Source organism: Pantherophis guttatus, chromosome 1 (genome assembly GCF_059756535.1).
Source record: "Pantherophis guttatus breed Tessera chromosome 1, ASM5975653v1, whole genome shotgun sequence".
Classification (NCBI taxonomy): domain Eukaryota; kingdom Metazoa; phylum Chordata; class Lepidosauria; order Squamata; family Colubridae; genus Pantherophis; species Pantherophis guttatus.
Genome location: NC_142063.1, coordinates 19,636,319 through 19,661,648, shown reverse-complemented (window position 1 = coordinate 19,661,648; position 25,330 = coordinate 19,636,319). Strand labels below are relative to the sequence as shown.

Below are 25,330 nucleotides of genomic sequence, written 5' to 3'. Positions count from 1 at the left end.
TGACAATAAAGTTATTCTAAGTTCAGAAAGTTATTGGCATGGTACCTGTGATGCTGATCTTGGCCGACCATTTTGAAGTGCCATCCAGAACGCTCTGCTTGACTGCCTTCATCTGCTGGGTGTGGGTGGTCTTGGACACCGCAAAGATCTCCTGGATTAACTCGAAGATTTCTGGTTTATTCCGCTCCCGGATTTTCATACGGTCTTTCAGCACCATAATAATATTCTGCGTGCGATCTTCTGCCCCATGTTTAGAACTCTTCTCTGCTGCCCCTGTGCACCAGAAGAAACATAGCATTGATAACCTCACATGCAATAATTGTGGTTACTATCATTATTGTTTGTTATCTCTGTTGATAACAGCATGGGTAGGCAAACTGTAAGACTCTAAATCAGGGGTGTCAAACTTAATTTTATTGAGGGCTGCATCAGGGTTGTGTTTGACCTCGGAGGGGCTGCGGGGGACATGGCCATCTTGACGTCACTCATGTTGGGCATGCCTGTGGTGGCCCGAGCGCTCTGCCAGTGAAAATGGGCTCCTGAGCTTTGTTTTCGGCCACGATGGCCTTCTGCAATCCTCTGCCAGTGAAAATGGAGCTCAGGAGGACTGCGTGTGCCCCCCTCCCCCACACTGCTCCATTTTTGCTGGCAGAGGGCTGCAGGAGGCCATCGCAGCTGAAAACAGCCTGGGAGGGCCGCCCGTGGCCCTCCCAAGATCCATTTACACTGACAGAGGCACCGCGGGCCGGTCCTTCGCTGTTTCCAGGCTGGACCCGCGGGCCAGATCTAAGCACTCCATGGGTCGAATACGGCCCATGGGCCTTGAGTTTCACATCCCTGCTCTAGCAGGGCCGGATTTTCCTATAGGCTAATTAGGCTTCAGCCTAGGGCCTCAAGATCAAGAGGGGGCCTCAAGATCAAGAGGGGCCTACATTCAAATTGTTAGCAAAATTAAAATTACACTTTCACTATAGGTGAAAGGGCCTCATAAGTGGAATAGCCTAGGGCCTCTTTTCATCTAAATCCAGGGCCGTGCTCTAGACATTCCTACAACTGAACTATACTCCGAGAATTTCTCACTACTGGCCCCGCTTGCTAGGCGTTGAAGTTCAGAGCATCAGAAATGTCATATGTTGTCTATCTGTATATGAGGAATTCCATTTCTTTAATTCATTTTGATAATGAATTGTATCATTTAACATGAGGGAAAATAAATAACTGCATGCAGCAACTAAATAACTATGTAATGCATTTCAATTTGATTTTAATTTGAAGATTTCATTTCTGAGTCTATTAGTGCTCTGTCTTCACCTTCCTTATAGTGATTGCTTTATGCCATCAAATTGGTGTTGGCTTTTAGTGACTACGTAGATAGATTTTCTCCATGATGATCTGACCCTAACCTGGTTCTTTAGGTCTTCCCATAGTACATCCATCACCATTGTAACCATATCTATCTAGCTTGCTACTGGTTATCTTCATCCCTTTCCTTCCATCTTTCCCAACATTCAAACCTCTAGAGAGCTGGATATTTACGTACTGTATGTCTGAAGTACAATAAATTGAGCCTGGTCAGTGAGAACTCTGGGTTGATTTGTTTGATGATCCATTTGTTTATTTCCTTGGCTGTTCTCTGTATTCTCAGAAGTTTTCTTTTCCCAACACCAAAGCATCAATACTCTTTCTATCCTGTTTACTCAAAGTCCAACTTTCATTTCTCTGTTGTGTCAAGTGAACACTATTATCTGCCCTATTCTGATCTTTGTAGGTATACATATTGTACCATCTGAACACCTCTTCCAAGTCAGTCGTGGCATATTTCTTACTGCTTGTCCTTTTACTCTTGATGGTTGATCCTAAGAGGTGGGAGCTATCTATCACTTCAATATCTTCACTATTAGTACTAAGGCTGGTTGGTGTGTCTATGCTCATTAATTTGGCTTTCTTTAGATTTTAGTCCCATTTTTTCATTGGGTTCCTTGACTTTTATTACTAGAGCTTACAGATCCTTTGCATTTTTGATGCAAAATATTACCATCATCAGCTGCTTTCAAATTGTTGTGCTGGAGAAGACTCTTGAAAGTCCCTTGGACTGCAAGGAGATCAAATCAGTCAACCCTAAAGAAATCCTGACTGTTCTTTGGAAGGACAGATGCTAAAGCTGAAGCTCAAGATACTTTGGACACTAAATGAGAAGAGAGGACTCATGGGCAAAGACCCTGATATTGGGAAAGACTAAAGGCAAAAGGAGAATGGGACGGCAGAGGATGAGATGGTTAGATAGTATCATCGACACGATGAACATGAATTTGGGCAGACTCTGGGAGACAGGGGAGGACAGTGGAATCTGGCATGCTAGAGCCGTGGTGGCGCAGTAGTTAGAATGCAGTACTGCAGGCTACTTCTGCTGACTGCCTGTTGCCAGCAGTTCAGCAGTTCAAATCTCACCAGCTCAAGGTTGACTCAGCTTTCCATCTTTCCAAGGTGTGTAAAATGAGGACCCAGATTGTTGGGGGCAATAGGCTGACTCTGTAAAACCGCTTAGAGAGGGCTGTAAAGCACCGTGAAGTGGTATATAAGTGTAAGTGCTATTGCTATGGTACTGTAAAGAGTTGGACATGACTTAGTGACCAAACAACAACAATAAATTACCGTCAGCATAGCATACAGAACTGATATTTCTTCCCCCAATTTTGGTTTCAAACAACACCCTTTTCCTCCTGTCCCCAAATCCACCATGCAAGGGGATCCTCACTTTGCAAGCAGTCGGCATTGAGCAGGTCTTGGCACTTTTCATGGCATTTCACTCCACACTCAGTACACCGCATTCCTTGGCGTGCAATGCCCCAGAGCAGGCCCTCACACTCGTAACAATAGGTGGGAGTAGTGGCAGTCCACACCTCAAAATTATGGGGGGTTGTGCAAGAGATGGGATAGATTAAGGCTTGGAGGGTCTTCTTGTAAACATGGTTTTTCTATGGGGGGAAAAAATAGAGAGTATACAGGTTGGAACAAGAAAGGCAAATGACTTAGCTATCACTATTTTTTGTGAATAGTGGCTAAATATTATGGGCCTTTCTGTGTTTGCCCTGGCAACATCTTTTTTTGCTGCTTGTCCCCAAGGCAGAGGTGAAATCTAAAATTTTTCCCTACCGGTTCTGTGGGCATGGCTTGGTGGGGGGTGTCCTATGACTGAGTGGGCGTGGCCAACTCGATGTCACTCACAGCCATGCCCACTCTGTCACAAGACCCCCTTCCACCAAGCCACACCCACAGAACCCGGTAGGAAAACTTTTTAAATTTCTTTCTCCCGCGGCTCCGCCCACCCGCCCCATTCCCTGGACTCCTACTGCTCACCATTCTCCCACAGCTGGCTGTCAGGGAAGGCAAGCGCCCGAAAGGTACCGGAGTCGCTCACTCTCCTTCTTGAATGAGCTGCTCTGGTCCATGCGCCGGCTGCGCAAGGCACAGTTTATTTCATTCAGTGGCAGATTGGATGTGCGCTTGCACAGCCGGCGCGTGGACCAGAGCGGCTCATTCAAGAAGGAGAGTGACCAACTCTGGAACCTTTCGGGCACTTGCCTTCCCTGACAGCCGGCCGTGGGAGAAAGGTGAGCAGTAGGAGTCCGGAATAGTGTATTCCCCGAGTCCGGGGAATGGGGCGGGTGGGCGGAGCCTCCAGCTGCCATTGCTACCGGTTCTCCGAACCACCGGCCATCATCGCTACCTACTCGCCCGAGCCGGTCCGAACCGGGAGCATTTCACCCCTGCCCCAAGGTGTTGTCTTCCTCTTGTCCCCAGCCCATAAATGAGGCAGCCTTCATTCATCCTTAGGGGTTCTGATGTGAAAGTAACATTTCCTCTCTTTTTTTGACTGTCCAAGAGTTAAAATCTTGACTTCAAGATTTGGCTATACCATTCTTATCTTTTCAACTCAACAGTGGGGAACAGACCTACTGTATTTTTCGGAGTATAAGACGCACCGGACTATAAGACGCACCTACCTTTTTTGGTGAGGAAAACAAGAAAAAGAAATCTGCCTCTGCTTCCCAGCAATTTTGCCTCGTTGCAGCAAACAGCAAACAGCCTGCTTTACTTTCATTTTCGTTTTCAGCATAGCTTGATTAGCACAAGGAAAAAAAAAATCTGCTCCAGCAATTTACCTCTTTGCAGCAAGCAGCAGAGCCCTGCACAAAACAGCTGAGAGCAAAACAGCTGAGAGTCGGGAGGCCGATCCAATCAACTTGTGCTAATTAGGCTGTGCTGAAGCTAAAACAAGCTGTTTCTTCTTGCTGCTTGCTGCAAGGAGGTAACCTCTGGGAGGCAGAGGCCAAAGGATGGGGGCCAGTGGGTGGGCGGGGCTACATTCGGTGTATAAGACACACCTAAATTTACACCCCCTTTTAGGGGGGGGAAAGGTGCGTCTCATACGCCAAAAAATACGGTATGTTCTAGCAAGAGTCCTCTGTTACAACCATACTTCCTTGACACATGTTCTATAATCAGAAAAAAGACTAGGTAACATTTTTTTCTCTTAGAGTCAAGTTTCTCTCATGCTAATGTTTTGGGGACCACTTGCTAATAGAGGGCAGAGCACTATATACACAACAGGGGCCACAACCTGCTGATATCACTCCTCTTGCTTTCTGACACTGTCTTTCCCTACTGCTTGAAATTTCCTTTACTTTTTCTGTCCAATAGATCAGTATGGCAGCTGTTTCATGTCCTGCCCTGGTTCTGTTTGACTTCAATGGATCATTGTGCTTTCTTTGTGGAATGATCCATATGATGAAAAAGCAATGTTCTCGGGAATTGAAGCAAGACCACTCCTTATTATAATTTAGGAGGGGTCTAATATGTATTCACCCAGGCCTTTTAATGTTGAGCTGTTTTGCATTACGGATTTAATGTTTATTGTTTGGTGTTTTATATTTCTTGTTTCTAACACAATTTTATTGTACTTCTATAAGTCAACCAGAGCTGTTAAGCAAATGCTCAGGATATCCATTTCCTAAATGTTTTAAGTAAATAATTAAAAGGCAGTTGTGATACTTACTAGCTCTTCATTGTTTAAAGTGCTTGATGCAAGTGCTGATGTAATACCAGCTTTCCTGGACTGAACTAAGGACTGTGGGAAGAAACATAAAGAATAATTAAATCAAAGTAATACAGACTGTACACATTCTTTTTCATGAATGATCCAGTTGTATCTTCATAATTGCTATTTGCTTTAGAGACAAATAGAATATTTGTAAAAAAAAAACCTATATTTTATATTAAAAAAAAGTCTGAATTTTGAATCCAGACTAGCAAACTAGGAGAATCCAAACTAGCAATCATCCCTAAATTTTAGTAGATGTGTGAATTGAGAATGCATTTACAAAGAATAAATATTAAAAAAGGACTACTCACCATAGCCTGTAAAGTATTGGAGGATGAAAAAGCACAAGAAGAGAGGAAAGAAGTTAATATGATGCAAAACAAAAATTAGACTTTCTTTCTTCCAGACCTTCCCTATGATAAGCAAAATGGCACAAGATCCTTTAAAGATTTGGGAGACTCCTAATTCTTTTCCTATTTCAGAGATAGGGGGCCAGTAGTTCTGGTTCGTGTGTCTAGAGAATTCCTAATGGTTTACCTCTCATCGGCTTCAGCCAATGGAGTCCATTGAAATGGTGTGACTTGGAATTCAAAAAAAGCCTTAAATCCACAAGTTTCCATTCCATTCTAATATCTATTAAAATCCACTTTCTCCAATCTTGGCTTCTCCAAATGTGGTGAGACTTCAGAAGTTTCAACACATTTGAAGGTCATCATGTTGAGGAGAACCCTATAAGGTTTTAACTTGGTTTTAGACTTCATGTCCATATTCCCACTTAATCCTACTCCACCTTTTCCACTCACCAACATCAGCACTCTTTTACTGTGCCCCTTAGTGACTTGGTGGCAAAACAATTCCTACAAACTTATCAAATTCCCAGAGGATAATAAATAATGCCTATTATGCCATAATATATTTCTTCATGTCAAAAGTATATCTATAATATGTAAATCTATCTATAATCCATTGGCTGTTCAAAGTGCTATTCCAACCTACACGCCAAAGTTTGGTACTTGTAAATAAGACACTGGCTTCAGCATCCCCCCTCCCTCTATTGCAAAAGACACAAAAGAAGCTGCATTATCAAAGAGAAGGAGCAGAAGCCCAGGCAGAAGACAGACAAAGGAAGGACAATAAAACCCAGAGGTTGCAAGCAGGAAGTTAGTAAGAGACAGGCAAGCATAGGTGCAGGGGTGAAGGGAATCAAACCTGTAGGTGATGGCGATTTATATCATACCAGAACTTAGCTTTCAAGGTTTCCTAAACTTTTAAGTTAAAACCTACTTGAAACTAATTTAATTTTTTTTAATATGTTTTTTCTATAAAACTACAATTCCTGTACTTTGCCTTGTGACTTGTGAAGCATCCCATCTAGGCTTTCTAGTATCTTTTAGAGGCCTCAGATAATAAGTCTTGGGAACTGTAGTTCTGCTTAGGACTTATCAGGCTTTCTGTTTATACTTAAATATAATTCCAAGGTTCCCTGATGACATTTGATCACTCTGATTATTCTCCAACTATGAAGTTTTGGGATCTGAAGAACTTTGGAGCTCTTCACAATCACATATATAAATTTAGTATAAATTTAAAGCAATAATTTCCAACAAAACTCAAGGAAGTTGCTCAAGGAAACATTAGGAAGCCCTGGATGTCACAGACCGACATTCCAATAACTTTTCCCCACTGAATTAGTCACTCTAATAATAGTTTTTATCAACTTCTTGATGAGAACTTTCAGGATTTGCAAACTTCGAATGCTTTGTGACATAGAAATTTTAATATACTGTACACAAGACTGTAGTCCCCAGAATTTCTTGAGTACAGAAGTTAGCAAAGGATAGCAACTAGGCAGAAAGATTTTAGGTGCTGCATTCTATACAAATTACTTGTTTACACATCTTAGAATTGAGTGATCTCACAAAACTTCCTGCAAGGGACACTATTATCCTCTCTTCTTTCTGGAGATGCTGGGGGCCTAACCCAGTTCATTTATCTACCACTGAAGTATGGTTGCTTTTGGCTCACAAATATATCTTCCCAGTATTCTCTACTCTAAAATTTTAGTTCATCAGTCCTGCTGAGACAATTTACCTGAAGAATCTCCTTCAAAGGTAAGTTCTCACTGAACTATGCCTTCTCCGAAAGGCTGATGGTTAGGGAATCTGTCAATAAGGGAAGCATACAAGGAAAAGTGCAAGAAATGCGGTGGGTCAAAAACATGTTGAAGGGTAGACCTCGCACAACAGGAAGGGTTGTATCTTGGGAATAGTGAGGTTTGGGAGTGTGGTGTTAGGAGGAAGAGACAAAATTGGAAAATTAAAATGCAGGAAGACATTTGGTGTTCCATGTTGGATAAGGATTTTGTACAGCATTTGTTAAATCAGACATTTGCAACTGGTTGTTATTGGGATCCTGGGTTCAGGGGAGGAGGAATCCTGGGGGTGGGGTGTTCTCCCTTTCACCTTGTTCTCACCAGATCGCTGATCACTAGCGGAAGAGATTTACGTCCAGCCTTAATGTCGGGCATGCTGTTAATGCAGCGCAGAAACTTTACTGCGGCTCCCCTGAGAGAGAATGCACCCACAACAGCATCAGCAAGCAGAAGATGGAAGAGAAACAAAACAAGCTTTATTAGCGAAGCAAAGCAGAGGCAACTGAATAAGATGCGGCGCACGCTGGAGCCAGAGTAATGGAGGATGTGATTTTTCCTTCCCTGCCAATACTGTTTTCAGGTGTTGTTATGAGCTACATTTTAGGGCAGAAAGGGGATCATCCCGAAAATTGTGGCAGCAATTGTTATTTACTGGTTTTTTTCTAGGCCTTTGAATTTTGAAGGTATTAAAAATTATTCTTCATTATAATTTGAGAACTGGTGCAATGCAGTTGCTAGAGATACATTTCCACTGCAAGATTGTAGAAGGGATCTCGCTTTGGCCAACTCGCCATGGCCAACTTGCTGTGGCCAACCTACCATGGCCAACTCACCACAGGACAATTCACCATGGCCAACTTGCTGCGAGACAACTCACCACCGAGTTACACTAATATCGAAGAAATAGTGGAATAGAATCATTAAAGAAAGGATACCAAAGGAGGGACAAAATGAAATGTGAATGACAAAAATTAAAATATTTTAAAATTATTTTAAATAATTAAATTGAATTGTTGAATTGTCCCACAGCGAGTTGGCCATGGCGAGTTGGCTGCAATGAGTTGTCCCATTCCACCACGAGAGGCAACATCTGGTTGATTTAATCTAATTGGGAAATTAAGCAGGGTTGGACCTGGTTAGTACTTGGATGGGAGATTTCAGAAAATCCAAGAGCAGTAGCCTTGATAGGAAGCAAAAAAAAAAAAAAAGCCAATGCAATTTTTGTATTGCTGCAATATGACTGTGCCTATGTAGCAGCCAATCTGGATTTGAAGACTTGAAGAAACCTCAATCAATCTTAGCAAATTTAAAATACTGTATGTGGGATTTAAGATATGTTAATATCTATTAAATATCTGTTAATAACTATTAAATATATCCCCATGCTGGCTGGGGAATTCTGAGAGTTCAATTCTGGGATTTGGTACACCTATCATAACATTGCCAAGGTTAAGAAACGTCGTCTATATTAAATTATTGTATTCCAAATAGAATTTAGCCAAAGGCTATGTTGTTGCTGCTAGATTCAATTTTGAAGCAGCAGGTGCCGTTGGGACTATAGTCTTATTAGTTCAAATATATTCTTGATTCCAGCCCAATATCTCACAAAGGGCTTTGGAAGGCACCAGGCTTGGGATGGCTGATATGGTGTTTTCTTGCAAACGAATAAGTGTATCCATCTCTCTATATCAGGGGTCAGCAACCTTAAACATTCAAAGAGCCACAAAGGTCCTAATCAGAAGCCTCCTGTTAAATTCTGGAGCTGACCAGAAGTCCGGTTCCCCTACCATAGAGTCTCCTCCTAGCGCAGCGTCCTTTTTCCTCAATCTGTCCTAACCGAAAGCCCTATCAATGGTGAAGCTGACCAGAAAACCCGCCCCTTGCCATAGAGTCACGTGTCGTGCCATCCTTCATCCCCCCAACCGGAAGCTCCTCTCAAAATTGTGGCGCTGACCAGTGACAGGGAGCTGCAGCGGAGGGATGAAAGAGCCACATGGGGCTCCAGAGCCACGGGTTGCTGACCCCTGCTCTATATAAAGAGAGAGATCTTACCAATGTAGTCAACCCCTGTCTTCCTTCCCATCGCTCTCCTCTCTCAATGTGGGAAATGGGACACCAATGAAATCAAACAATCAATCGGTCAAATGAGGCTACTTAAGACATTTACGGTTTCAAGAGAATTTGCACCAGGGCATTTTTTTTCAATTCACTGCCTCAGCCAAAGATTACACCAGATCTCAAATTACAAAATACTGAATTCAAGGACTTCAATCTATGAGGTCACATTCATCCTTCCATTAGCTGGCTCCAGAGACACATTTAGTGGAATTCCTGCTGTTCCAGAGCAGATAAAGCCAGCAGCTGCTGGAGAGAGAGAGAGAGAGAGAGAGAAGAAAGATGTTAGAAGAAGAAACCTCACCAAATCGCTAACTAGGGGTATGGGTTTTCTTTTGCGAATGTCAGGCATACTATCAATTATGATCAACCCGCCACCAGGCCTGGAGAAGAGACAAAAACAGTCAGATCATACAAGAGGACAGGTGAAGGAAGGGTGGAGGAAATTTGAAACAAGGTTAGGATAGGGAAGCAGAGAAGGGAGAGGAAGGGGAGGCATCAAAAGATAAGGCAGTGGAAATATTTGGATAGGCACATGCACAAGGCTGAGCATTGCCATGTTTATTCTATAGTTGAAAGAGGATGGGGTGGGAGGAGAGAATTCTGAGTTTGTCCCTTGCCAGATGATGGACTTCCTTATGGGAATGTGGTAATACAATGGCTGATTTTAGAGACACTTAAACAGTCTTCGGAGAGGGGCGGCATATAAATTGAATTAATTAAATTAAATTAAATTAAATTAAATTAAATTAAATTAAATTAAATTAAATTAAATTAAATTAAATTAAATTAAATTAAATTAAATTAAATTAAATTAATTAAATTAAATTAAATTAAATAGAGGGCAACATCATTTTCTAAGGCTCCAGCATCCCTTTCTTTTACATCATGGCTATGTCTTGTCAAACCAAAATTCAAAAGAGTACAAAACCTTGCACAACTTGCCAAAGACAGGAGAATTATTTTCCAAAATAACTTTGGATAGACAAGGTCTACTGTAAAAAATATTGACTTGCGATTATCGAGCATGGGGAATCTCAGTTCAAATACTTTTGTTCCAAAGCAGAAATCATGATATCATCTTTCAGAGAAGCATTTCCCCATTTTGGAGGTCAGATCTGGACTGGCACATAGCTACTTTGGTAGTCAGAAGTTTGACAGTGAATGCTACAGTTGAGTGAGATGTGAATCTATTCTTTCAAGAGGTATATATGTGCGTACATCTATGCACAGACTGTATTGATATCCTAAATACAAAGCTTCCTATGATCCTGAATTTTGGGAATTTTGTTTGGGGATGAGGGCTGTAAGGATCAACTCTGGGACGTCGAATAGGACAAATTTTATCAGCAGGAATAAAAAGAGATTACCCTCCCTCCCCATCTGTCAGAACATAAGAGCAGCATGCTAATTAGACCAAGAGCTATCTAGTCCAGCGTCACGATTCAAATAATGGACAACAATTAGATACGTCTTGGGTGGTCCCAGGTTCTCTGGCTGGAGTTTTCCTATAAGCGCAGCATTTCTTCATCTGGCAGTTTATGACTCAACAGGGTGATTATTTATCCATGATTTGGTCCAAGGATCTTTCGAAAACAGCTTAAGTCAGAGGCTATTACCCTCTGTGATTGGTAGACCCTCAAATTATTGATGGAGGATGTGAAAAAGGAATTCTATTGTCTATTGATTATCAAACAAATTGACAATATTGTTGGTCATGGGAGAAGGAAAAATATTCCTTTTCTATAACCTGCATAGTTTTATACATATTCATAATACTTCATGCCCAATTCAATCATATTCTTTTAATTGGAGTTTAATTTTTAATTTCTTTTCAATGTTTAAAATGCATTGTGCCCAAGTTGAAGGAATCAGAAAATTAAATTTTACTGCTCAGGATTTTGAACAATTACAGTTTTTTGAAATCTGTCTTCTACTATTGAAACCCTGCCATTTTAACTTCAAAAGGAAAATATAAAAATCTTGCTAAATGTATAGCCATAAATCGTACTAAATGCTTTTGCATTTGTCAAATCCTGCCAAGAGCTAACTGTTATTGAGTGCCATCTGTTAGATTTAATGTAATCTTTAACTGCTGGATGTCAATTCTTGTAATAAGTACTAAGCATTACAGTAATGTCATCTATGAAATACTGTCAAATAAGGAGATCTGCATAATAGATCTGATTAAATGGAAACCATTCTAATACCCTAACTGTCAAAAACAATTGTTACCATATGTTCTGCAAAATCTTTGCAGAGCGAGATCACATTTTACAGCTATCTGCCACCTGAATGTGCAGATGAGACATGGTTGCTGTGGCTTTTTGGGGGAGGACACTTTTTTTTCTCTTTAATAATACAAAAGATCTATTAATCCTTCTTGTCTCCACCAGTAGTGAATCAGAAAGGAAGTGCATAAATTTGGGAAGGGGAACTGAGAGGCTGCTTCTCAACATGGAAGTAAAGTCATGGAAGATAGAATCATAGGGCTGGAAGGAACCTTGGAGGTCTTCTAGTCCAACTCCCTGCTTATTTCCTAGACCATTTCCTAGACAAATGGTTGTCTAATCTCTTCTTGAAAACCTCTAGCGATGTTCTTTAGTACCTACTTGGATGGGGGAAATGTTGGGAACAACCTGAAATTAGGACAGAACCTTCGAAAACGGCAATCTACAAGTCATCCGAAGAATGTTTCCATTTCACCCCATTCTCCAGGACTGGAACTCACCCGCCTTTAAACCAGAGAGATTTTGATTCGCCTTCGCCTCGAGCCTGAAAAACAGAAAATGATGAATTTAGCTCTGCTGTGACTTGTTGCAACCAAAGATTCTGGTCCACAAGTCTTTTTTGCGAACCAATGTGTCTTGTTGTTGTCAAGGTTCCAAGTAATACATCCTGTTCAATAAGAACTCCGAGGCAAACAAGTTCCTCAAAGAACATTTTTATTAGGACATATCAAATTAGCATACTCCTGGTGGAAAACCAGCTCTAAGTTGGCACCGCCCCCCCCCCAATTAAAAGTAAAAATTCATCACTTCCCCCCAGAGTCTCAGTCACATGGTCCAATCAGCATAAAGGCCAGTTGCTAGATGACCTCAGTCTCCTCCCTGCAAACACCTGCACGAACGTCCTTGATTCCCAGGGGAAAGAATTTTATTTAGGCTATCACACCCCAGCTAATCTCTACAACACCCCTCCCTGGGCCCTTCACTCCAGGCTGTGTCAGCCCTGAAGCAGTGAGAAAAGAAACCTCCCTAGAAACTACAAAAAAGAAAATGGCCACAGTTCAGCCAACTTCAGGATTGACAGTTGTTGCTATCAGTAGTAGTAGTAGTAGTAGTAGTAGTAGTAGTAGTGGTTTTGGATCAAAATGCTCCACCACATAAACAGGCCAGATGTATTAAATGGGGCCTGCTTACGCCGATCAGCTATGGCCAAGTTCTACATGGTTGGAGACACATTGCTTCACTCCAACCAGCTTCTACTGCTATATTTTTGCAGGATTACATCTGTCCTCTTCTTTCTTCAACAGCCCCATCTGTTTCTCCTGAAGAGGAAGCAGTCTGAGGCATGTTTGCATGGAATACTCTCTGATCCACACTTGCCTTGTTCCATTGGCTAAGGGTGTTCAAATCACTGCTGTGTGCAGAAGCTGGAGGATGGCAAGAATCTTCTACTTTTACTCTGAGTGCAGAATAAATGTAGAATTTCTGATCATTGTCCTTTCAAAAGTGTTGTCCGTTTGCTTTCTCATTCATATTTCTGGTGATTCCACAGGAAACCCAGCAGCTGTTCTCTAACAGCTGCAATTTCAATATTTTCCATCACAATGGACACCAATTTGCAGAAGTCCATTATACTCCCATCTGTAGTAAGAGGCTGCATTCAGCCGGCCTGAGCAGAGCTTGGAAAGGCTATGCCAGGTCAAGCCTAATTTGTACCAAAAATGTCAAGAATTTAAGCTAGTTTTTTTTTTAAAAAAAAACTCCTGATAGCAAATAATGTCTGTATTACTGCCAAGAAAATTGCAGAGATACCCCCATGAATTAACTTTGTTATTTGCCACATGAGAGCCATGTGGGACTATGAGGGTCAAAAAACCAGACATCTGGTAGCACACTTCCTAATAAATATAATAAATATGGTATGTACAGGTTGAAGCATAATTTTCAAAATGCAGATTTCTTCCCAGTTATGGGAAATCCATATAACTAAGGTCACATTGAAGACACAAATCTACGCATATATCTGGGAGTGAGTCCCATTCAACACAATGGCATGTATTTTGGAGGAGATATGCATGATTATGGTAATAAATATATGATTTGCATACCTAATATTATGTATCACTGGCTTTCAGAAAAGAGAGATTTTCTTTTACCTGTTCCTTTATTTTATTCTCTTAATCCAATATCTCTCAGTTCTGTTAAATTAAAAGAATTTCTAAAATTAATTTTGGAATTAATTAATTATCTAGGGATTTCCAGTTCTTCACTTCCTCTGCCTCAGTGCTTCTCAACCTCAGCAACTTTAAGATGTGTGGACTTCAACTCCCAGAATTCCCCAGCCAACTGGCATCCATGCATTTCTTGAGGTAAAAAACACTGTTCTACATAGTGGTGGTGCAGTGGTTAGAATGCGGTACTGCAGGCTACTTCTGCTGATTGCTGGCTGCAGTTCGGCTGTTTAATTCCCACCGGCTCAAGGTTGACTCAGCCTTCCATCCTCCCGAGGTGGGTAAAATGAGGACCCAGATTGTTGGGGGCAATACGCTGACTCTGTAACCGCTTAGAGAGGGCTGTGAAGCACTATGAAACGGTATATAAATCTAAGTCCTATTGCTAGTGCTATTGTCATTCACCATATTATGTATGGACATTGATGAAGCTGCAATGATATACAGATGGATTATAATATATTTTTCCATGAAGAGTCTTTTTGTGCGATATTTTACTGAAGTATGCATGATCCACCTGAGACTCTGAAAGCATACTAAAAATAATCGCGACTGAAGCATAAATCTAATTAAATTTGAGGTCCATTATTAATATACACCATACAAAAAGAATCATGCTACCAAGCATCTATGTAACTTTTTGCATTACTGATCACTGGGTTTCTTTTGATGTGTTATTGATAATGTTTGCTTGAAATAAAAATGGACCGAAGCAAACTGCTACTACAGTATTTGTTGTCTATAAGAATCTTTTTACTTTTTACTTTACTTTACTGGAGGATTCTTAATATACCTGTTCTGTTTTAAAAACAAACCAGATAAATCAAAATGGCAAAAGCCATAGAAAACCTCAGGAAAAAAAAACAATTGGAAGAGGTTTTATCTGAAGGATGTTCAATAGGGAGAGGGACAGAAAAAAGATGGGGTTTTTCCCCAATTGATTGATTTAAACTTAGATTGTACTTTTTCACTAGAAATAACGTTCAGGATGGAGAGTAGCCTATGTAGGCCTGGACTTACAACCACAATTGGGACCAGAATTTCTGTTGATAAGCAAGGTGGTTGCTGAGTGATTTGTACCCAATTTTATAACCTTTTTGCCACAGCTGTTAAGCGAATCACTGTAGTTATTAAGCAAATCATTGGTCATTAAGTGAATCTGGCTTCCTCATTGTCTTTGCTTGTTGGCTGAGAAGGTTGCAATGAACCCAGGCCACTGCACCTGTCATAAATACATGCCAGTTGCCAAGTGCTCAGATCTTGATCACATGACTGTGGAGATGCTACAACGGTTATAAGTAGGAGGATCAGTTGTAACTTTTTACTTTTACAATGTCACTTTTTAAATGATATTGTAAAAGACATTTGAATGCTTTCTAAATGAATGGTTGTAAGTCAAGGACTATCCGTACAGAAAACTCTTGTCCGTATATCAAACAAATCACATTTCTCAAAGCTGTCCCACGTCTGTCCATGATTTCAGAAGGGATACCTGCCTCTTGGAGTTGCAAGCAGACTTTATTGAACGCCCGTAACCAGTTGGCTTTTGCTCGTGCTTTGGGGTCGACCACTTCAATTTCCTCTTTCTCCCTGTAACCAGAAGGCAGAGGTCAAGTGCAAAGTCTGGCAACTGATCTTTGGCTGAGACTTTACAGGAAAAAGCTCTATCAAACTGCTTTCTGTTAAATAATTTCACCCTGGTTTTTTTAGTAACTCTCTAGTTCCACGTCATGAAATAACTTCAGGTTGTATTTAAGAACCCACAGAATATTGTTCAAGGGAGGTCAGCCAGCAGAAAGGTGTTTCCCTCTAAATCAGGATCTTCAAAGTGGTCAACATTGATACACCCCCCCCCACTCCCAAAGGGTTGATGTAAGTATTCAAAGGGCCAATAAGTGTCTGGGGATCAGTAGATGGTTGAAAAATTATAGAAATAATTGAAATGATGGATGATTGAGGTCTATTAATCTTTTGAGCTCTCTGTAGAGCTAGTCCTGAAGACCCTAGTCCTGAAAATGAGGTAGATATCAACAATTTCAGTAATAAAAGTATATCTTATATTTTTCCTATTTTAAATGTTGCCTACTTTTATGAAGTCAATACTATTCATGGTTCTATTATTTAAAGTAATATTTATTAAATTATTTTCATATAATAAAGGCTTGGGGTTGATAAACAATCTTAAACTTCATGAAAGAGTCAATGAGCTAAAAAGTTTGGGGACTGCAAGCTAATTGTTAGATTCAGACTCTACACTATCCACCTAAGGACCCACGGATTAAAAGCAGGATCTCAATGTTCTCTGTCCACTTTTAATTAAGAAATTAATTTATTCTGAATTATGAAATTAACTTATTCTGAGTCTAAAGTTATAGACACATCTGCAGAGTTCCTGGTTGGAGAAGGTTTAGAAAGCCTATGCAATGTTTCGGAACTAATTTAAAAAATTAGAGGGAGCAGATGCATCTTGAAGTTTTTAGAAGTAGATCTGTGTTTTGGCAAGTTTTATGCTACAGATTATATGTTAAGGTAGATAAATGTAGGCCACTGCGAAATTCAAAGATTGTAGAACATCACATTATTGTATTAATCCCAGCATCACTTACTCCTGGCACTTAGCAACTGAATGGTAACTGGATTTAAGGATCCACAATTTTATTTGTCATATTGTCCCCAATATAATGTTGTTCCAGTGAACTATGAGAAATTTAAATAGCACTCCCCATCCGGAATTTAAATTGAGGTAAGCAATAAGCTGGCCAATTTGTGGAACATAAGGAATTAATTTGCTTGGTAAAAACCAAAATATTCTTATGAACTTCAGATCTCTTTAAACTGGGTTAGTCAAATGCCAAATGTGGTTTAGTTTAAGGAAGGATAACTTGATGCACACCAGGCCAAAACCTCCTACCTTCACATATCCATGGATGGGGTCTGAGATAGCCATCACTAATCAAGAGAATGATCTTGAAGTCATAGTAGATAACACATTGAAGATATCGACTTAGCTTGCAATAGCAGTGAAAAGGAGGAATTGCATACTAAAACTGCAAATTGCATGCTAAAACTTGAGCAAATCTCAAATATGTTCCAACTGTGTCTGGGAAAGGGTAAAAAATGTCAAGGTGTCAGTCAGAACTATGCAAATGAAGCACTGTTCCTTTGTATGTGCATATACACATATGATCAGGCCTGATCCCACCTTGATTTCACTCAGGATGATCAAAATTGAGTTCTTTTGAAGATCATTTATTGCATACACCGATTGTTTGCTGCTGAATATATTGCTGAGATATATTAGGGTTTGTCTGTTACTTACATTTTAATTGATTTATCTCTACTGTGGATGTTTTATGTATATATTATTGAGTACTTACCATGGGTGCTTTATGAATTATTTACTGTGGAAATTTTATTTGACAACACTGCCAATCATCAAGAGTCCTATGGGATTTAGTAATACAAATGAATGAATCAATCAATTAAAACTATCTAAACTAGTAGCCATCACCACATCTTGTGGCAGTAATTTAATTATAAACTGAGGAAGTACTTTGGGGGGGGACAGAGGGGAGATAATCTAAATGTCCACCTATCTATCGTGGTTGGATGACCCCATTCCTAAATTTTTGAGAGAGGTGACAACTAAGGCAGACCATAAAATGACATAGTATGAGTGGAATGGAAGAAGTGTACAGGGAGGGTGTTCCCCTACTCCTTTCAAAACCCTGGGACTAGTTTTATTTTCATTTTAATCTCCCACAATTCCATGTTATGATCCTATGCCAGGGACACTGTGAGAGATTAAAACGGTGTTTCTGGCTTCCTGAGGCCGAATGTAGCATGGTGGATGTACGTTCCTGTTGCCAAAGGGACCCACAAAGAGCAATGGTTCTCTTAGGCTCAAAGCTGCCCCACAGCAGGACCGAGATTGACCTAGTCAGATAAGGAAACTCTGATTTTTACCATAAAGCATCTCTTACTTCTCTTCTGTCTTGGGGGGCACTTCCTGGCGGGTCTCCTCCACAACCGGGGTCTCTTTTGCTGGTTTTTCCTCCTGCAGGACAGTTGGAACCTCGTCCACCTTCTCCTCTTTCTGGACCTGCTGTTGCAACTTTGGGGGCACCTGCTGCTGCTTCTGCTGCTGCTGCTGCGGCGGCTGTTTCTGCTGCACTGGGGGCAACTGGGGCAACTGGGGCTGTTGCAGCTGCTGGGGTAGCTGCTTCTGCTGCCCCTGAGGAGGCATTTTTTGCTGCAAGGGCTGCTGCTGCCTCTGTTGCACTGGTGGCACCTGTTGTTGGGCCTGTTGCAGTGGTTTCTGTGGCGGAGGCTGGGCTTGGGCCTGTTGGGATGGCTTCTGCTGGAGCTGCTGCTGTTGGGCCTGCTGGGGCGGCTTCTGCTGGGATAGAGCAAATAGCGTGGATGGCTGGACCTGGACCTGTGGGGCCTTCGGCTGCGGCTCTTGCTGCTGCAGAGAAGCCTCCTTGGGGTAAGATTCATCGTCAGCGTCGGGCGCCTTGTCCTCGGGGGAGTACTCTTCGTTCTCGCTGTACTCTTCATTGAACTCATCCTCCTCCAGGTAGAAGTCATCCTCTTCTTCGTCCCAGTGCGGGGACTCCTTGTGATAGCTCACGGAGCTGTGGCAAGAGTGGTAGGAGTCTCCGTCCCGCTCATCCAGGCTGACGTCATCGGGGTCAAATTCGTCACTCAGCTGCGAACTACCCTGGCTCAGCTCAGCCGAGGAGGCGTAGCGGCTGCTCCCAGTGGGGCTGTAGGGATGGGCAGGGGTTGAGGAGGGGGATGGAGAAACAGAGGCAGAAGCCGAGGAGAAAAAGGGCGGTTATAAATGAGCTTAAAGAGAACATGGTGGAGTTAGCTCGCTAGAGCCAATCCTCACATTTATTTCTCTACAGGTGCACATAGCACAACTATTGAGCATCTCTATGTCTCTCTTCCACACACCTCCAAAAATAATAATAATAATAATGGACTGAAATTTACACCTATACTGGCCTTCCTAACATCCCGAAGACTCTGAATGATTCCAAGCAAGAGGGTAACCAACATTACAGGGGTGCATCCTTGCTCAGATTACATTTCCAAATAAGTCCCATTCTGGGTCTCATTTCAGTAATCTCTCCTAAAGAGTTATGGAACTATAATATAGTGATTACTTTTAGATTTGGGCAGTTCCTTTCATTGGGAAGCCATGGGAACGATTAACAAACATTAGAAGGCATCTGCTTTCATGAGCTGCTGCTCAGTAAAAGGACAGATTAGGGATCATGTGTATTCCATTAGGCATTAAATATAAGTAAATGCTTATATTTAGAGCATTCTATAGGTCAACCCAACATAAAGTTTAGGAATTTGCAATTGTATGTAACTCCAAGTTTACATGCAATTGCATGTAATCCACTTCTAGCTATTAACAGAATAAATTACATGCTTTTGCCATCAGTTCCAACTCTGGTCATACCATTGTGCTGATATTCAGTGCCAGGGGATGAAGGAAAGTTGATAGTGTCTTAGTTCACCACTCTCCTACCAGTTACTCCCACTCACTGAACATGATCAAACTGGCTAGTCCTTAATCGGAGTCATTCCCCCATGTATGAACTGGAGAACAATTTGCATCAGTTAGCCTGACTACTTTTACAATGCCTGGAGTCCATTTTCTGCCAGTTCCACAGATTCAGCCAAGCCACCACCAGCAATCAGTCACAAAAGGAGACAGCAGCCATAGATGCAGAAACATAGAACAATAAACAGTAGCCTGCCCCTTCAATGATTCAGTCTTTTTAGGGACATCACAGTTATAGATAGCACTGGATGATAAAGCCAAATAAAGTTTACACCTGCTGCTGGTATAATAGGAGAGAGAAAATAGGTAAGAATAGGGAAATGGTGTACACCTTTCTAATCAGTGGTCCATACATGAGCATTTACACATACACACATACACAGAGGCCCTCTGTGACAGAATTATCAGGTAGCCCTTGACTTACAACCATATTTGAGCTCAGAATTACGGTCATATGTGGTTGTGGTCATTAAGTAGGTCATCATGTGACCGCACCCTATTTCATAATTTTTTGTGATGGTTGTTAAGCGAATCTGTTTTCTGCAATGGGTGTTTTTGGCCAGAAACCATTGAAAATAATGGTCACATTATGTGGACTACAACTCGCAGAATTCCTCAGCCAGCAACTGCCAGCTAGAGAATTTTGGGAGTTGAAGTCCACAGAGCTTAGTTGCCAAGGTTGAGAAACACTGATCTTAGAGGCAACACGCGGGGTATAATATTGGATATGAGCGAACTAAAATATTTGCCCATTTATTGTTCTTATTTATAGCTGACAAACTGGGGTACTCTAGAACCATGCTTTAATGTCCAAATAGGTCAATACATGGCAAATACATTTATATGTATTTATGAAAGAAAATACCAAGAAACCCCACTCTATTCCCTCTGGGGAAAGAGTGTTTAATGCTAATATCTTGATTCCCCCCACCTCTCCAAGGTTTGCACTCCTATTCACCATTACAAAAAGGAAGTCCAATTAGCATTATGGAAGAATACAGGTAGTCCTTGACTTCCAACCACAATTTTTTGCCACAGTTGTGAAGCAAATTACTGCAGTTGTTCAGTGAATCCTTCTCTCCCCCCCCCCCAATTGACTTTGCTTGTTGGAAGCTGGCTGGGAAGGTCAGAAATAGTGGGATACTGCAACTGTCATAAATACATGCAAGTTGGTAAGGGCCTAAATTTTGATCATGCGAACACGAGGATGCTGCCATGATCATAAGTGTGAGAATGGTAAGTCACTGTTTTCAGTGCTGTTGCAACTTCAAATGGTCACTAAACAAATGGTTGTAAGTCAAGGACTACCTGTACGAAAGGGACATCGATGTGTTTTATGGAAATGGATTGATTGTGGTTCCACTGTTTCGGTGATATTCCTGCCCTTGTGTGCAAAGGCTAAAATAAAATTTTGATTTCATTCTTCCGAATAAACACGCACGTACACACACACACACATACATAGACTGTACCTCTCGATCAAATGTATTCATGATGTATCTAAATGAAGTGGGTGAGCCCTAAGGCGGTGGTGGGGTGTGTATTCCTTCAGACAGCCTTGGTCATTCCCACCTGCTTAAAAGCAATACAGACCCCTGGCCTGCATAGAGATTGCTAGCATTTCAAGGAGAAAAGAATCAAACCTACACTCTGGAATGACACTCATAACAAGGTTTGCACTTGTCTTCTAAAAATCTATGGAGATCCTCAATCATCCAGGTCGTGGTTGTCCCAAAGGTGCTTTTCAAAGGCAACTGGACTTTCTTCAGTCTTCTAAAGGAAGACTGATGTCTTCCAAAAGGAACTCCTCTCTTCCCCTGACAGAGTTAGATTTACTCTTCACGCATTCTCAAAATACAGAGTAGCAAATTACAGAAGAAAAAAAAAGGATATAAGGCTCAGAGAGGGGACACAGAAAGAATAGAGAGGGACAGCTGGATTCACTGTAGGGACAGATAGCTTTAAATCCCAGAAGCTAACATTACAGCAGACTGATCAGACTGTCTCTGAGCAAGCACAGAGGCTTATGGGAAGCACATGCAGACACGATATGGGACATACCTGGATTAGACCGAAACCACATTTCCAGCATTGGCAATGGGGGAGGGACAAAGGAAGGCAGACTCACAAAAGAATGTGAGTGCCCATTTATTCAACTTTTGGCCTGGTAGAGGAAGGCATCTAGTCTCAATGGTTTGGTTGCAATTTCAAAGTCTTAGATGGAGGCAGTGCAGCCTTATGAATCTGCACTTCTGTTTTTAAATTTCTGGGGGTTATCAAAGGAAGGGGTACAGACATAGCTTGCACAATGTTCAGTTCCTCTGCGTATTTCCCTCTTCTCTGCAGTCAGTGGTAAAACACTGCAAGGTAGTTGGGATCAATCGGAGTTTAGAAATAGGGTGTCCAACTTGAGCAGGGGGTTGTACTAGAAGACCTCCAAGGGTCCCTTCCAAGTCTGTTATTCTGATGAAGGTCTGGGAGAACGCCTGTGAACATTCCTGGATGATCACAATCCCTGGCCCAGAATCATGGCTAGTGCCACACTTGAAAACCAGAAAGGCATATTGCCAAGGTGGGAACCTCCAATCAAGTTTTGGTAATGCTTGCCAGGTTGGCACCCTCAACTATGATTAACATACTCTGCCCAAATACGCCATATTACGGTTTGTTGCAAAGGCCTGGTTCTCACAATATGCTAAGACAAGTGATGTGTTTCCCCTGAACACACAGAATTTACAGTGTGTAAATTCCAACTCCATTTTAGCCTACTTAAATACATTGTGCAAACTCGGTGTACCTGCTGATTTCAGAAGTCACACAGCAATGGAAAATGGAGGTGGTGTTGCGAGGGGAATCCACTCAGATAGATCTTCAGATTCTGGCTTTGTATCTGAAGCTTTGATCAGGGAGGGCAAACTGGTCACAGAAGACAGCAGTTTTAAACTAACTCATCATCCCTAGTAAGCAGGCAGTTACCCATGGTTGCTGGGAGTGATAAGAACTGTATCCAAATGGATTGGAGAAAGGAAAAATCTACACCAGACTGTTTCATTTTTAAAGCAGAGGATGTTGCATAGAATCATCTCTTTCAAATCTTGCTTAGCCTTCTTTATGTTACAATGGCCTGTTAGGAAAATCTTCCCACAAAGTGTGTCTGTGTGCATGCGCTCATGCGTGCAGGCATGTTTGTATTCCACTGAGAACTAGTTAAAGGAAGTTCAACCCTAGCAAAATCTTGATTTCAAATTCAATCTTGTCTGGGAAAAGAAAAATATTGCAGGGGGTGGAATGGGAACAGGAAAGGAGTCGTAGCAGCCACTGCTGGATAGATGCTGATGGCCTAATCCAGTTTGCAAAAACCAAGAACCACGTGACTCTGCAAAAGGCACACAGCGGAAAAACAAGAGAAAGACCCACCTATCAGATAGGTCTAGGGAGCGCCTGCTCTCGAGCGAGGGCTGGCGGCTCGTGCGCCTGCTTGACCCGGAAGCAGACTCAGCGTCACTGTGCCCGTTTGCGGCAGAATCTACACTACCATAGCGTCTGCCAGGGAGGGGAAGAGGAAAAGGGTCAGCATATAAAATGGCAGAGAGAAAAGACCCCCCCTCTCCTGTCCTGGGAATTTGAAAGAGAGCAGAAGGAGAGAACAAAACACAAATTTGCTAGCTAAGAACTAAGAGACAAGGAGGTGGGTTTCTATCTGAGACCTGTTTTTTGTTCAGATAGAATATATCCAGGCCAACCTCTGCAACTCAGGGCACTCCACTTAGGCTGCATCGTAGCTCTCATCATTCAGAGCCAGTTTGGTAACAATGGTGTGGAATAATTGGAGTTTGCTTGAAGAATGCTGGCCTGGAACTATTCAAAGGGTAGACCTGGCATTGGGGAAAAGAGAAGGCTATTCTGAAATACAGAAAACAATGTTGAACTGGGATGGTTGCAAGTCATTCCCACCACCACCACCATCATCCCCAGCAACCAACCATGATTTTCTCAAAGGAGTAAAATAAATCTATTATGGAAGTTAGCTACCAAGAGAGCGGCCCCTACAGGCCCTGTGATTCTCAAAGGACACGAAAAATCACATTGACAGCATTGTTAAAAATGAATGATTAATGGCCAACGGAAGATTTGGGGAATGGAATGGAGTTCTTTTATTTAAGCATATGATTTGATTACTCTTATGCAAACAGCAATTAGGAGACCCACTGCCGTCGCCCCTCTGTAGTCGAGGCCACTATTTTTTCTTGGAGTCCTATCAAGGTTTCTAGTCCCCGGGTTACCCACCACAACCCTATATTATTATTATGGATCCGAGCCAACTTTTAAATTCTTCCTTTCCTTACTTTGTATATACTGGTATACCCAGAGGGTCCTTGGCAAGATTGTCCCCATACATTCCAATGTGCATGAGTTAAAACCAAGCTGGAGGAAATAGCGAAGGATATGAAAGCCAATTGAGCTGCAGGGAAAAGTTCTGTTTGTTAACTATTGTTCAGAATTTGGCTCGGGATCCATTGCAATGTTTCAGCTCTTGAACAATGCCAGTAATGAATGGAGCTGACTTTGTCAATTCTTTGGCCCTCGCTCCGTTCTAAATATGACCCCAGTTCAAAAGGAGATGTTTTGAGTGGTTGGGGCTATTACCAATGACAGATACAAATGGAACTTCCGTACTCTGCTCTATACCACTGAGTAACCGGAGGCAGAGATCAAGAGTAAAGAAACTACTTTTGTATGTTTGTTGCAGGTAGTCCTTAACATACAACCATTTGTTTAGCAATCATTCAAAGTTACAATGGCATGGAAAAAAGGGACTTATAATCGGTCCTCACATTTATAACCATTGCAGTGTCCCTGAGATCACCTGATTGTAATTCAGGTACTTGGCAACTGGTAGGTATTTAGTATGATCGCCATTCGTAACCTTTCCAACTGGCTTCTGACAAATAAAGTCAATAAGAAGTCCAACAGGGGGAAATTGCAGGTCATGATCATGTGATGTCTCATTTAACGATTGCGGCTAAAAAGGTTGTAAAATTGGGTGCAATCGTGTGAGAACAAATTTTCTGGTCCCAATTGTGGTTGTAAATTGAGGATTACCTGGATGAACATAATGTTGGGTATATTGTGTTTGAGACAACAGGTTAGACTTGATGGTCTGTTGCTTTATGTCTACCATGACATATGGCTACCATGACTCTTTCCCCATTTTATAACCTCCTAGGGCAGTGTTTCTCAACCTTGGAAGCTTGAAGATGGGTGGACTTCAACTCCCAGAATCTCCCAGCCAGCAGTGCTGGCTGGGGGATTCTGGGAATTGAAGTCCACCCATCTTCAAGCTACCAAGGTTGAGAAACACTGTTCTAGGGGGAGGACAAGAAACCCTTCCCTACTTTTCCCAACAGTTCCAGGCTGCATCCACTCTACCTGATTGGCCGATGGTTAGAATAGTCCATCTCATAACCCTGCATAGAATCTGTATAGGAGTCTCGGGATACTCGCTGTTGATGGCGTATGGGGTACTGGTGGACTGAAGCATTGGGCTGGGAGGTTGTATAGTAAGGGGGTGGGATGCTGTTGCTGGTCTCACTGCGATAGTCACTGTCTCGGTCATCCACGGTGCTGTCAGGGTCATCATCTGTAAAAAGGAACCCAATATCATGATATAAAACAAACAAAGTGTTCATTATTAAAATGGGATATGTGAACATTCTTTATGTGCGAGGGACATGGGAGCACAGTATGTGAACATTTGTGTGTGTTGGCAAGCATCTGTATTTAAAAATTTAGAAGGTCCACATGCATAAGTGTCAAAAGGATGCAGTGTTCTGACGTGATAGAGAATAACAGAAAAGGGTCTCCGTTGGAGAACAGAAAAAAAATGGTGGTTTCCAGAGGACAGGGATACTTGATAAC

The 25,330-nt window shown here is 41.7% G+C and overlaps 1 protein-coding gene across 1 annotated transcript in view; it reads right to left on the bottom strand.

The window, feature by feature from the left end:
• The window catches only part of UNC13A (unc-13 homolog A), a 136,883-nt gene that overhangs the window by 59,654 nt on the left and 51,899 nt on the right, over positions 1–25,330 (bottom strand). The window contains exons 9-17 of the mRNA XM_087894016.1: positions 24,842–25,052; positions 17,811–18,596; positions 15,324–15,417; positions 12,100–12,143; positions 9,673–9,751; positions 5,413–5,418; positions 5,057–5,128; positions 2,756–2,975; positions 46–273 (exon numbers count right to left, since the gene is read on the bottom strand). Of these exons, the coding sequence (XP_087750142.1) occupies positions 46–273; positions 2,756–2,975; positions 5,057–5,128; positions 5,413–5,418; positions 9,673–9,751; positions 12,100–12,143; positions 15,324–15,417; positions 17,811–18,596; positions 24,842–25,052 (1,740 nt within the window). The remainder of the gene's footprint in view (positions 1–45; positions 274–2,755; positions 2,976–5,056; positions 5,129–5,412; positions 5,419–9,672; positions 9,752–12,099; positions 12,144–15,323; positions 15,418–17,810; positions 18,597–24,841; positions 25,053–25,330) is intronic.